We start from the raw sequence: 14,439 nt of genomic DNA, 5'->3' as shown, positions 1-14,439 counted from the left end.
AGGTAAGAAGCTGGATCATTAAATTCATCAGACTCGCAGTCTGGGCACTCTAACCACTAGCCCAGACCTGTTAGTATAAATATCTTTATTCATTATGGCTTTGGATACTGGCATATCATTGATCTTTCAAATTATTTTTCTCACTTGCGTTTTCTTTTTTCTGCATAAAGGATGTCTCTTGTTCGTTGCGAAATCACGTGTTAGTAACTGAGAACTATGTAAAATAAGTTAAAGTTCATAAAATATCGCGTTTCTATTCAAACTTTGCATATTTCATTTCTATATCTTCAAATGTTGCTGTATAAAATTCTAACGTAAACAAATTGTTCCCATGAAAATAATTTTCTAATATTTTAGATATATATATATATTTATATTACTGAAACGTTTTATTCACTAAACGTACACATCCACTTTTATTCATTTTTGTTTCCTTTTTTAATCAAGGATGAGTGCTCAATTTCCAAAATGAAAATTGTTAATCGATGCATTTATATCTAAATTAGTATTAATATTTCGTAATATGTATTTTATCATAACTTGTTACGAGCATTCAGAAACTATACAAGCAATCGTTTGTTTGTTGTGAAATGTTAATTCTATATAATGTTTTCTTTATGTTATGCAATTAACAACGAACGTTCTCAGAATCGCAGCGTTGTAAGCACTGAAGTTTACTCGCTGTGCTACTTGGAACCAGCAAATAATACAATACGGATCGAAACTGTCTTTGGCTGATCGTTTACGTAAATATTTGTATTCCTTTTTAGTGTGTAAATTAATTGTCATTTCAAGAGATACATAAGATGACAAAAATTACTCGAATGCAAATTAGCTACTTACGAAACATAAAAAATATTAGAAAAATAATGGTATTTAAAACAACTTAAAATTTCAAGTATTTTTTTATCAAAAACAATCTGAGATAAAGAGACAACAGTCATTTCAACACCCATTACAAAATTAATAAACGCATGACCAATACACGCTTACAAACGTGCTGCGACAGGATTCCATAACTGGAGAGAGAGGTATCCGTCCTGTTACCGATGTTAAAAACTCCTGCGGTATGTAACCATAGCCATTAACAAAAACTCTGAAAATAATGGTCTTGTCTTTTACAACTTGCAAACATCTTGTTCTTCTATATATCAAATGGTATATAAAGGCACAACTTATACTGGTTACCTAGACGTTATCAAACACGGTATTTTTCTTATGTACATTAAGTGGTAAACTAAACAGTTAGTGTAAATTATGTAGTTTTAAATATACAAAAAATGCTCTTTTTAAGAAAATTAGACTGTACTGTACTTGAAGATTTGACAGAAAATATCTGCTTACAGAACAGTCATACACGGGTGTAGTCTCTTCCATATTCAGAGGCAAACATGTCCCTTTAAACCAGGTGTAAAAACGATACTGCATTTAGTATTTATTTGATAAAAAAAACATTACAGTATATTCAACTCTTCGACATTTTTTGATACATGTGCAGCAAGACCTCGTTACATAGTTCGTTTTGATCGCCAATCTCAAGTAAGTTTGTAAAACCCCTTGACTATTGAATTTAAGTTAATGTTTGAGTAATCCTGTAGAGGTTAAAAACTAGAAAGGTAAGTTCGTTGTGTGTCTAAAAGAACGGAACTTGGCAACTGCAAGCACTCTTGCAGTTAGTTAAACTACGTGAAAAATAAATTTAAATTAATGGTTTTCATAAGTGCCTATATCAGGTGCAAATGCACTAGTCTAGGATGTATACGAAAAAAATTAATGCCAATATCTATAAAAACATTTTGTTCACGACAGTTCAATAATAACTTGTTCAACTACGGGTTTTAGCTAGTTCGATGTTGAATACTTTTCTTTCTGGTAAATTAATAAACCAACTTAAATACGGTTTTGAAACCTTAAAAGTGAAAGTTTAAACTACAGTATTTACAATTAAAATCTTGTTTTTTTTTAAACCACTTTATTTCACTCTCATATCTTTTTAGGACGAAGTACATGCATTTTTTTCCTAATTATAGAATTCTATTCAATAATGTACACTTTATTTTTCTAGAACAATTTAGTTTTATTTCGTACTTAAGAATAAAACAGTAGTTAGAACGTGAAATATTAGTTTCTTAGAAAACTAGATGATCCAATATAAAGCAACAGTTTTTATTCCCTATTTTTAAAATCAAATCCAGACAATATCACCCTCCCAAAAAAACAAAACCAAATACAATCTCAATGACCAGATAGTTTTAAATCATTTTATTTCTTAGTATTACTAATTTAAATAAGAACACGTATAAAGTTAGAAAGCTTTCTTAGGGTGCAACAGTTCTCGTTAAAAAAAAAAAATTAAGATATATTTTCTGATAATTAAAACATACGTGCCACAGATACCAACAAATTAATAATTTTCATAAAGTCTTAATTTCTAAACTGATACAAGTCTTTCTTGAAAATTTTCACATTGACAATATTATTTCAGTATTTAGTACACTGTTCTATCTTATAAGAACAATTTAAGAAACCAGCTCAGAGAACCTTAAATGTTTTACTTAAGATGAAATAACTTATTATTCAAAAGTTAAGGTTGTACCCAATCACAAGAAAACACATTTCCATTTTATTATATTATTCTGCAGTCTCGAGATTCTCAGAAATTAAAAAAACAAAAAAAACTAAATAACGCACTCACATTTCTGTACAAAAAAAGAAATGGACCTGATTCAAGCCTGAACATTTATAGTCAGAAATTCAAAAGGAAGCAATAGTTGTGATGTCACAAAGACTTCGTAGGATACAGTTTCTCACACAATAACTGAAACACATAAGCCACAGATACTAGAAAATTAATAAGTTTCATAAGGCCTTAATTCGGAAACTCACAAGCTCTGCTAGAAAATTTTGTCATGAAATAAAAAAATCAGTTTTTAACATACTCTTCTATGTTGCAAACAAACTAGGAAAGCGGTTCAAAGAACCTTAGATCTTTTATTTATTTATGACGAAATTGCTTAATATTATTTACAAGTTAAGGATGTTGTACTTAATAAAAAAGAAAGCCTGTTTTATTTATTTTCATTTTATTCTATTATTAGCTAAGTCTTGAGATTCTCAGACCAGATTGATAGTTTGACTCCTGACCTTTGCACTTTAATGAAAAAAAAATCTCAAGTAATGCATTCACACTTCTGTACAAGAAACAAATGGTACTGTAATTTAACAGGTAGTAATGAATGTATTTTACAATGGGAGTATGATGAAGGACAGTTTTGTCTCAACACCTACATATCCCTATGTCCAACTTTGCTTGCATCCCAGCTTGCCATGTCTGTTTGCATTTTGGCTAAATTTGAGTCTTACAATAAATCACTACATCAACAATTCTGTGTTGGACCTTAGCTCAGACAACAGGGATACTGAGGCAAAGCTAACTCCTAAATTATCAACCAAATCATTTTTAGCTGGAAGTAGTTGGAGGTAGTCCCCTACCTTGGTTACCAGGGGATATATTGTGATGAATCATGAAAATTTTCATCAGTTTCCTTGGTTAAACAATTTATTCAAGCAACGTAGGTGTACATTTTCCTAGAAAAAAATAAAAAAGTTAAATTAATATATTTAATCCTGCTTCGATTATCGAAACTTCAAAACCTCACAAGATTTTAAATTTAATGTTATTTATTTCTCAAAGTTACAGCACTTGAGATGAAATGCAAATTTACAATATTTAGAATAGTTACTAGATGCAACACAGTATGCACAGATTCCTCACTAAAGATTCACTAAATATATTATTTTTCAAAACTTTATTATTAAGCAGAATGAACTTGTAATTAGCTGTCACCAACTTTATTAACAGTCTTGTTTGGAGTTACAACATTTTACTTGATAGAACGTGGAGTGAAAAGGAACAAGACTAGAAATTTGTAGAGCACAAACAATCTAACAACTAACATTTGTAGTTTCAACACTTAACTCTTATCACAAACCTTATGAAATTTAAAGAATATCATTCACCAGGTTTGACATATACATTTGATACTTTATTTTACATGTCTAATATACTTAGATGCAAAAGGTGATGATTTATTTATAAGTAATTTAATTGTTTTTACCATAGTTTTGCTGCATAAATTATTTAGAGTTCAAAGTTGGTCCCTTTTTCTATAATACTGATATGACATTTGAAATTTAGCACTGTGTAATTATGAAAGTGTAAAGAGTATCTCTATCATAATTTAAAGTAAAATGATTCATACCTGTCTTCAGGTGTCCTAGCTAAATATTCTCTTTCTATCAAACCTTCAATTCTCTTTTTAATTACAACTGGACTGGGATAGAACCGAGACTTCAGCTGCTCAGTGACCTGTAAAGTCAGAAAAGTATTGGAATAGAATGAACAAAAGTTTTTAAATAGGAGGAATAATTACTACAAAGTATGTTACTTTTTATAAATAAAATATTTCAGTGTGAATCAGAAAAAAAAGGAATGCAACCTTACATTTTAACATTTGATTTCAGGTTAATTTTTCTGTCCATGTGACAATTAGTTACAGTTCCTGGTTATCATAAGTCCAAACGTGATTAGTTTTATTTTGCATGCAGTAAATCTGCTTAAAACATTTAATATATTAAAATGTATTACCTCAACTTGCATGCACTTTACCACAGTTATTTCATAAACACATGGGCTCTCAACCACAAGGGTGCACCCTGTCCAAGACTTAAATGAAAAGAGAATTAGAAAAAAATGAGACACTCACCTCAGCTACTAACACGTTATGTTGTAAACGTTTTCTGGCCTTCATTATTCTCACTATAGCAGCTTCAATCATGAATACTGTTAAGATTTTTTTTTCAATTTAAACAGAAATGATTAAAGCTGTAGAGGTCATTTATAATATAAACAGAACTCATGATACAAAGATACTATCAAAACATTTCACATACACATAAATGTTTCTGACTTAAATAAATGTCTTCCATACAGAAACAATTTTCTTTACTTGTAAATGTGATGCATATGTTTTAATGGACAATAACTGATAGTTTATAAGGGCAACAAATAATTTGTTGTCCAAAACAACTAGTTCATAGTTATTTTATGTTACCTGTCTCTTGTTTTCAGCTTTACTGAAATCTGATTGATTAGCATTTATTACATAGGAAATTAAACCTACATCCCAGGGCCCAAATGTAAATCTTTAAGCTAATGTTTATTTTAATACTTTTATCTTATTTTAAAAATCAATAACAGCTAAATAAAATATGTAAGTTTTAATAAATTTTCAAAATGTAGCAGCCATCATCATCACATGACTATAAAAACGAATGTATAAAGTCTGTACCTGACTAAATCCAGCATGAAACGTGGCTATATTGCTGGCGAGATTTCAGATGTTTGTAAATTAGGCTGAAACGATTCAGCATGTTTTGACTTTGCTGCAAACATCTGTCATAAGTTCTGCTGCAAGAAACAGCCTTGACACCCAAACAACAGATACAATTGATTGCTTGTTTTGAGCACAAAGTTATAAAATGGGCTACCCATGCCCTGCCCACCATATATATTGAAACAAAAGTTTATGCTTTATAAGCCTACTACCTTAGTTAGGGGCAAGGCAACATTAAAAATGTTTCTTAGAGTGTTTTCAGCCAGTCATGGTAGGGGTAGAATACTCTGATTTACAATTATTTTGTAAGAAAACCTGCCTTCTACATTAATTACGTCAACCAAAGAATAAAAATAGTTAAAATGTTTATCAATTTATGAAATTTTCTTCCTTACAACATAACATATGTTAATTGGTATGGGAACTCAAATAACAAATCTTGATATTTTATTAGAGGTCAGTGCAGTTAACCAAATGAAACTGTGTGTGCACATATATGTAAAAACGACTCGTTTTGGTTGAGAAAATTTTTTACGTAGCAAACAACATTTCGACCTTCTTCATTCATCATCAGGTTCACAAAGAAAGAAAGAGGTAACTGACTGGAAGCTGACCACATGTTTGAGAGGGGTTGTGTAACTGAGTGTTGGAATGTAGAGGGCATGCTTAGATGTTTGAATTGTGTGTGCATATGCATTACCTGAAAATTCAAAGGTTTCACATTCTTTTACTGAAATAAGCAGTAACTAAATCTCAAGCGTAAACAAACAAATCCCATATTTGCAATCATAGCATCAGGCTGTTTTCTATTTGCTGATGAATTATGTCTAGTTTATAAATTAATGATATTTCTGCTTCTTCATCACAAAATCTAACTATATATGTAAAAACAGCTGGTATGGGTTGAGAAACTTTTTACGTAAAGGAGCAAATCACTACACCACTATTAACATCACAAATTAAATCTAACTAGATTATTTCATTTTCAGAATGATGCTTATATAATCAGCTATTTTAATATGCACATATAAGACTTCCTTCACAGTAATTGGCTACTGTAATTTATTGTTAAATGAGTAAATGAGAACATCGTGATACTAATTTTAATTTCAAACATTTGTTTTTGATTTTAGGAAATGTTAAAAAGGACGGAAGCTAAGGTTTACAACATACTGGGGCTCCTGAGGGTTACGTACTTCTTTCAAACAAAACCCAGTTGAAACATACACAGCAGTTTAATAGCTTGCTACCACATTTTTAAATATCATAAAAAAAATATCATTTTTTTTAATAAATATTTTGGATAAGAAGAGGTCATAGACAAAGTAAGACTTTATCTCAACAGATTAAAAAGGGATGGAGAGAGTGAAGCAACAATTTAATTTTACTACATTCACGGTGAAGTTATTAAAAGAAAATATTCCACCAGCATAAAAGGCCTTTGAAAATAATGTGTTAAACAACAAGTAAAGAAATACAAAAAAGCCATACAACAAGCAAAAACGATTGCCATAAATGTTAAAAAAAATATTCTTCTTTTGCATAACTCTTAAAAATTGCTACCAATCACATAAAAAATGAACTACAAGGCTTTAAAAGCTTATGTTTTGTAGAGGATAAAATCTATACTGTGTGAAATCAAAACTGTGTCAAAATTATTTTGTACAATTGAATATTTCATTTTTTAACTTTAAAAAGTTTTAGGAAATACATTGTTTGATTAAATTTAAGAAGTTTGCAACTGACTTTAGTGCAAAACTAAATTAAGCATGAAGCTCTGAACCAACATGTAAGCTTTATTTTGTTTCTCATTCTTATAAAGCTATTGATAAAAAACTGTTTAAAGCAATCAATAAAATTATAACCATTTGCAACTACTGCTAATACACATTACAGTCCAGAAACATGGTAATAACAAGTTAAAAGGATATTCATGTTTTCTATCTTCATCTACTTTACACCTCGTCTCTTTCCTTTCAGGTTCAGATTCTCCTTTGGCTGCCACTAAAACATTGAAATAAAACTGTTTTAAAAACAAATGTGGTAACAAACTATTTCAAAGTGTTATAGAAAATAAATAAATCTGTCAAATTTTAATAAGGTTAACAACCTGTATCCATAATAAATTTATAATTATTATTTCTTGCACTTATTTTTATTTTTAACATATTTTGATTTTATGAACTATCCTTTTTTTTGTACACTACACTGAAAGCTTGATTTCAAATCAGATTTCTTAAAATCATAAAAAAAAAGATTTTTTTTTTAAATTATATAATGAAATCTTAAGGTCAAGATCTGATCCTGCAAGCAACCCAAGGTTATGTTACATTTACAAGCTTATTTTCTCACATTAAACATGTGCATGTATATAGAGGGTGGAGCAAAAGTGATTATACAGTTTTTTCATATAGAACATAGTTTACTTTCTATTGCATTAAAACAAAATATGGTTACACTGAAGTTTACTAAAATCACTGTTCTGAACATAAATTTATTTTTTAACCTATTCAAATAAGTGCACTAGTAAGGTCAAAATGCATATCACTTTTTTTCTTTTTTAAGAAAGCTGCATTAAAATTTGACTAGTTTATAATCAATGTATATCAAGAAACTGGTATCAAAACATAGATAACAAATCTAATTTTAATATTACATAAGATTTAATTTCTTAATCCAAGAGGAAATGTTAAAAAAGTGCTCAATCCTAACTCTTGTAGGTTGTGACATATTTGCACTATAAGTTGTTTAATTTACATTTTGTTACTTCTACCATTGTCAATTGCTTAATCAATTGAAAACTCAAACTTCACATAATGAAAGATTGCAATATACAATACAAACCTTCTACATTCTTGATATGCTGAAACTGATATATTTAGAAAACATACCAAAGAAACTCCTTCATCCCTTTATTCCTTTGAAACCACTTATTTATTCATTCCTATGATTATGACCAGTAGAAAGAACAGATTATAACCCATGTAGATTTGATGATCATTTTCCAATTTTATGATGAGAAAACCAAAAACCTATTAGAAAACACCGAGAGAATAGATTCTGAACCATACACATCTGATGACTGTTTCAATTTTATGGTGAGGAATGCCAAAATTTGCTATAAAGCACTGAAGTGTGTTTACTAAAATCACTGTTCTGAACAAAAATTAATTTTTTAACCTATTCATATCTTTTTACATATTTTGTAATGTTATTCTGGTGAATGATAGCCTTTTTTTCTCTCTTTAAATGCATGTTTAAAATTTAAAAATTCACCACAGTTTGAAAGAATCAATAGGGCTTAGAACAAGGGTTCATGACCACACCCTCCCAGCTCCTGCATGCAAGAGAATTTCATAACATCATAAGTACTACAAATCATACTTTTTAATGTATATTATTTATTTATTACTATGTTTCAATGAAAATAACTATAACATAAGCATCTATGAGTACGAGTAATACTATATACAGAATGGCCCAAAATTAGGTATACAGTTGCATACGCTGAATGTATTGAGTTGTGACTGACAGAGGGATAAGGCTGCTGATAAAGAATCAAGATGCCTGTACCTCTGAATGTTAATTAAATGAAATGGTACATTACAAATGCATTTACAGAACTTGATGGACAGACAGACAGGTTTCAGAGAGTTTTCAAAGTGTTGCAGGCAAACTTCAGGATAGTACGAACAGCAACAAGTGTCAATGATGTGTGTAAAGCACTGTGAAATAAATTATCAATTTCATTTTAATTTAATTACTTTAAAATACATTATTAATTATCAACTTTAAACCTATTTTTAGGCCACCTCTGTGTGTGTGTGTGTGTGATGTATAACAATCAAAATATTATATTCAAAAATATACTGGTACACTATGTTACAGATTTGTATTTTGTAGGTTAACTTTATAATACAAGTATGTTTATTGACATGTACTATTATTATACTCGGGTGCAAAGTGTACATTTGAGAACCTTTTGTTTTACAACTATATTATAAAATATGTTAGTAAATTTAACATCAAACCATAAGTTATAGTTTAAATTTTAAAAGAAGTTAATTTCTTAATCTTGAAAGGAATATCTAAATCTTCACCTAACTGCACCAGGTTACTACACTGTCCATTTTAGACTTTTTTTCTTTCTACTCCTTGATCTTTCGACTTTGACACAAACTGTTTTTGGTAAAAATATTGCTAAGCAATAATGACAAACTTTTCTCCAAACTCACTGCTTCATTTAAAGAGGTTCACATGCTTGCATGTTTCTCAGACTTTAATGGAAACAACATAAGGGCTCTTGCCACAACTTACTGTTTTATTGTCCAAAGAGATTACTGTCATATATGACAAAATACAAACAGAAAACTTGTTAAATAAAAAAATAAAAGTTTAAAATATGAATAAGTAATTTGTAACTTTACTGTCAATACTGACTGTGCTAATTGATGTTTTTAAACCATTCTTTTTGCTGTTCTAACATGGTGTTTCTAAAGACCTTGGACTTAATTATTCTGGTCACAAAGTTAAATCTACAAATAAAATGTACAATATTAAAATGAAAAAAAAAAACTTTTGATGTTCATTTAGGAAGTTTTAGAGGTTATGGAAATAAAATATGAAAATGTTAAAATGAAAATAAGTATTTTATTCCTGCCATAAAATTCATCTTTCATGAAAACTGACTTAGTATATTCAGAGGAACATTCAGTAGCAATGCTTCATTAAAAAAACCTGATTTTCTGTGCACAACATACTTTTCATGTTTACTAAAATGCTGATAAATTTCACAAAGCTATACAGAGTGTGTTCAGCACTACAATAACTGCTAATTCTCCAGTGCAGACTCAATCCACTGAACCATTCACATGTACAATGGACTAAGAAATATTCAGTTATCCTACCATATTTAGTTTCAACAAACTGCTATTACTGGTACATGCATACAATTCCCTTTTGCACAGGTCTATCAGTCACATTTCCAGTTATCACCATTATGTAGTTCCTATTTTAAGTATTAACCCTTCCACCCAGCCTGTAACCACAAAAGTATCTATGAGAGTATTCATGCAATGATTTTTGATAATATAGATATATCTTTACAAAATTTTGCAAGTTATCATTAAACATTTAAAGGCCTTTTCTATACAAAAACTATAATGTTTTTGCATTAAGTAATAAGATTTTATTAAAAACTTCCCTGTAAAAGTTTTCTTTGAGAAAGTTGACTTTCCAACATGCAAAGTAATTTTGATTTTAAGATTAAAAAAATACTTTGATGTGCAAGAACATATTCATATTCCACAAGTAACATTTTATAACCTCCGGGTGTTTAGCTTTCTTTGTTGTTGAAATAAATCATTATATACTATCTGTTATTTTCACTATTGTATCTCTGTAGGGGTTTGTTTAATTTGACCAACCTTGTAACTTCAATAAAAAAATTATACTTTTTCCATTCTACAATGACTACAAAATTACCACAGGAAACATAAATGTTTTGGTTCAAATACCTCAAATTTCACATTATATATTTACATATATTGACCTTACAACCATGCCTTGCTAACATTTTTGAAGTTGCAGTGGTGAGATCCACATGCACTGTATCCAAGAATATAAAACTGGCCTTTCTTGGCAGTGTTCTAGTGAAATGGTATTTTGTAACATACAGTCACATTTCAGTTTTAATATATTATATATACCCATTATTACTATTTAAAATAAGTTCTTAAAGTTCAGTTATTCTCCTTAAAACATGGAAGAGTAAATAAAGAATTAAAGAAAATAATTATCTTTCTAGTTATGTACTTTGAATTTATTTGCTGCTATGTTTGCTAAGCCTTATTAAAATTTGCATGTGGATGTGAAATAAATTAATTTTATTAAAGTTTTAAATATACATTTTGAAATAACCAAAAATCGTGAATTACTATATCCATACCACAGAATTCCAATGTAATTTACCAAATGTGGCAACTGATAACGTATTTGGGTCTAAAGAAACATCTGATTTTGAGCTCACTGTAGTTTTACCTTACCTTTTTCAATACAAGCTTTAAAAAAAATAAGTTTGAGGCTGAAAACTTCAATTACTCTGAGAAAGCTACTAAAGGAACATTCTGACTTTTTGATCAGTTATTCACATGAAGCAGACAGAAGCAAATGTATTTAAGCATGTTTTTCCAAAAATGAAAAGAGGTGAGTGGGGCTACTGTATTTGTTCAGTACGTGTATTAATATATCAGTAAACAGAAAATATAGGATGTTCTTATTTTGTATTCCAGCTTGTCATAATTGATAATTTGAGTTTCTAATTCATAAGAAACTACAGATGTTTTATTTGGACATTCAAAACATTCAATTTGAATCAATGCTGCACTCAACATATCACATGACACACAAAATATCAATATTTAGGATTTCTTTTTTAATATTTACTTTTAACTTAAGGACATAAATAATGTACAATACTAAAATTTAAATTATAATTTACAATTTGCTACCAAGCTTATTGATATAGATTCATAAAATAGTAATTCAATAAATTTCTGAATGCGAGTGTACAAAAGTAATGACATGGCCTTTGACCCATGACCATACAAGACCCATAGAGATGCTTTAAGCTTACTAATTTTCTAATTTGTCACCCACAATATCTCTATCATATCATAAATAAACTAACTATGTAGACCAAATCTTACAAGTTAGTGAAACAAATTCTATATAAGAAACGAATAAATAATTCATAAGTTAATATATACAGAAGTAAAATCCTATAATTATTGGAATGCATTCAATCAGAATAATCACACCACAAGCTGAAAGAAATACCAATATTTTTTTGATATAGCTTAGCAACAGAAAATCCAAAAATTAAAGGACTCCCTACATCAAACCACATCGATAAAAATGCAGCAAAGATGAAGGCAAAGAGAATAGTTACTTAAGAACCCCTCTACAAAGTACAAATGCAATGGTAACATCACACAACAAGCAAGCCACATCCAGTTACTTACAAAATGTAACTTAATGCATCATATAAGAGAAATATATATCAAAAAATTCCTTGCACAATTGTAAATTACTAAGAGTACATAAAAACATGAGATTAATGAGTGCTTTGTATGAGTATCAGAAAATTGTTTGCTCCCCAAAATTGAAAATTAGTGTTATAAAATTTCTGTGCACCATTTTAAATACTTCACGTGAATACTGCATAAAATAAATTTCTTCCAGTTCTAATGGAGTTTTACATGATTTTTTTTTTTTTAAAGTTCACCAGACTACAGCTTCTTGGAGATATGTGAATTCACTCAATTTTTTTCGCAACAAACATTTTTAAAGATACAAGTCATGTTATCTTTGTTTTATATAAGTGATTAGCTTCTACAATTATTCATACTTTTTATTAAATGTTAGACTTTTGTTTTTGGTTGAATTTAATTCTCTTCTATAATTTAAGAAATTTAAGACTGAGCAAAAACCTAGCTTTGCATCAAAACTAATTAGAATTACAAGATCAGTTTAGCTTCTAAGCAATTTTATGTTTTGATGTTAAAATCCATAAATTCAACTATTTTTCATGAAATGTTAATAATCTTTAACAGAGATTAATGTGTTTTTAAACATATCTATTTCAGAATGAAATAAATACCTTTAAAATGTTTGAAATGTGAAAGCAAACTTAAAGATGAAAAGACAGTTATACAATCTCTGTAAATAGTTAACTGTTAATTATTTCTTGCTCTTTATTTGTAAGAATATTACAAAACATTTTACAACTTTATTTATGCTTCACATATTTAACCAAGAATTAAATTCCATAATTTTCCAGGACCCCCAAAACCTCTCAATGTTACAATCTGGTTACAAGAAGCACTAATAATCACTCAAATCTACTAAACTTACTTCATAACGACTAAATGAAAGTATTACGGAAAGAGAGTTGGAAAGAATCTAGAAGTTAGTAGCAGCACATATGCATTCTATTAAAATACTTGAAAGCATTAAAAAAGTAATTTTATAGTTAAGCACTTGATTATTAAATTTCTGGCCAGCCCTAAACGAAATTCCAGATATCTTTAGTAACACTCAGATTTTTCATTAAGTGTCAAATCAAGTATGTTTGACAAATCTTACAAATTAAATATATATTTCAAAAAAGATTGTTCAATTTACCACAGATTTAATGCATTTAAGTCTCAATTACAGTTGCTCAGTTAATGAACCTATATATCTAAAACATTTTTGCTTTCTTGATGGTTATGTACAAAAACTTCGTAAACAGTTTTATTACTTATATATTCAGGAATTATTGGTCAACTGAATTGTTAAAGCTATTTATGCTTTACATAGAAACAGCATATGATAAACAGACACTACTGTAATATGTAAATTTTATAAGAAAAACAATGCTAACATATCAAATTTAGAGTACATTTATGACAAAGAGAGGGGCTTGAAAATAAATATTTACAATGAACTTTTAGAGGTCATTACAAATTATTTAGGTAACAGATCTCCCTTTTCTTTAATTTCAAGATTTGGAAAATGACATTTCACAATGGTAAGTTCTGTCTTTCACATTCCATAGATGTCTCATCTTTTACATATACAAATTTGTTAAAACAGAACCATGAAACTGGAGTGATTTGGAAGTCTTCTGGGTCTAGAATTAAACTTCATGGCACACCAAATTAGAAACTTTAACAATGCATAGTGACATCCATAGATAAAAAAAAAATTTTAGTACTAAGGTACTTACATTCACTTAAACTATTAACATGAAATGTTACAACACATTTTGAAACCTATAATATAATCAGTAATGTATTCTACCTGCTTGAATTTTCACTCTGTGGAGTTTGGATGTGAAAGAATCATTTACAGTGAATGTATGCATTGGTTCTAGAAAAAATAAGTAAACATTAATTTAATACACAGGCTAAACACACACAAAACAAGAATTACATCAAGAATTACAGCAATACTTTTATTTATTTAATGGTTAATATTGATGCAGGTTCTTACTAATATT

The 14,439-nt window shown here is 28.9% G+C and overlaps 1 protein-coding gene across 1 annotated transcript in view; it reads right to left on the bottom strand.

Annotated features, from left to right (window-relative positions):
• Positions 1-886: 886 nt before the first annotated feature.
• The window catches only part of LOC143253274 (cullin-3-A-like), a 115,922-nt gene continuing 102,369 nt past the window's right edge, over positions 887-14,439 (bottom strand). The window contains 5 exon segments of the mRNA XM_076506869.1: positions 887-3,588; positions 4,263-4,369; positions 4,767-4,836; positions 7,328-7,400; positions 14,241-14,309. Of these exon segments, the coding sequence (XP_076362984.1) occupies positions 3,564-3,588; positions 4,263-4,369; positions 4,767-4,836; positions 7,328-7,400; positions 14,241-14,309 (344 nt within the window). The 3' untranslated portion in view covers positions 887-3,563.

Source organism: Tachypleus tridentatus, chromosome 6 (genome assembly GCF_004210375.1).
Source record: "Tachypleus tridentatus isolate NWPU-2018 chromosome 6, ASM421037v1, whole genome shotgun sequence".
In the NCBI taxonomy this organism is placed as follows: Eukaryota; Metazoa; Arthropoda; class Merostomata; order Xiphosura; family Limulidae; genus Tachypleus; species Tachypleus tridentatus.
The sequence above is the reverse complement of the archived record's forward strand: the minus strand, read 5'-3'. Positions and strand labels throughout refer to the sequence as shown.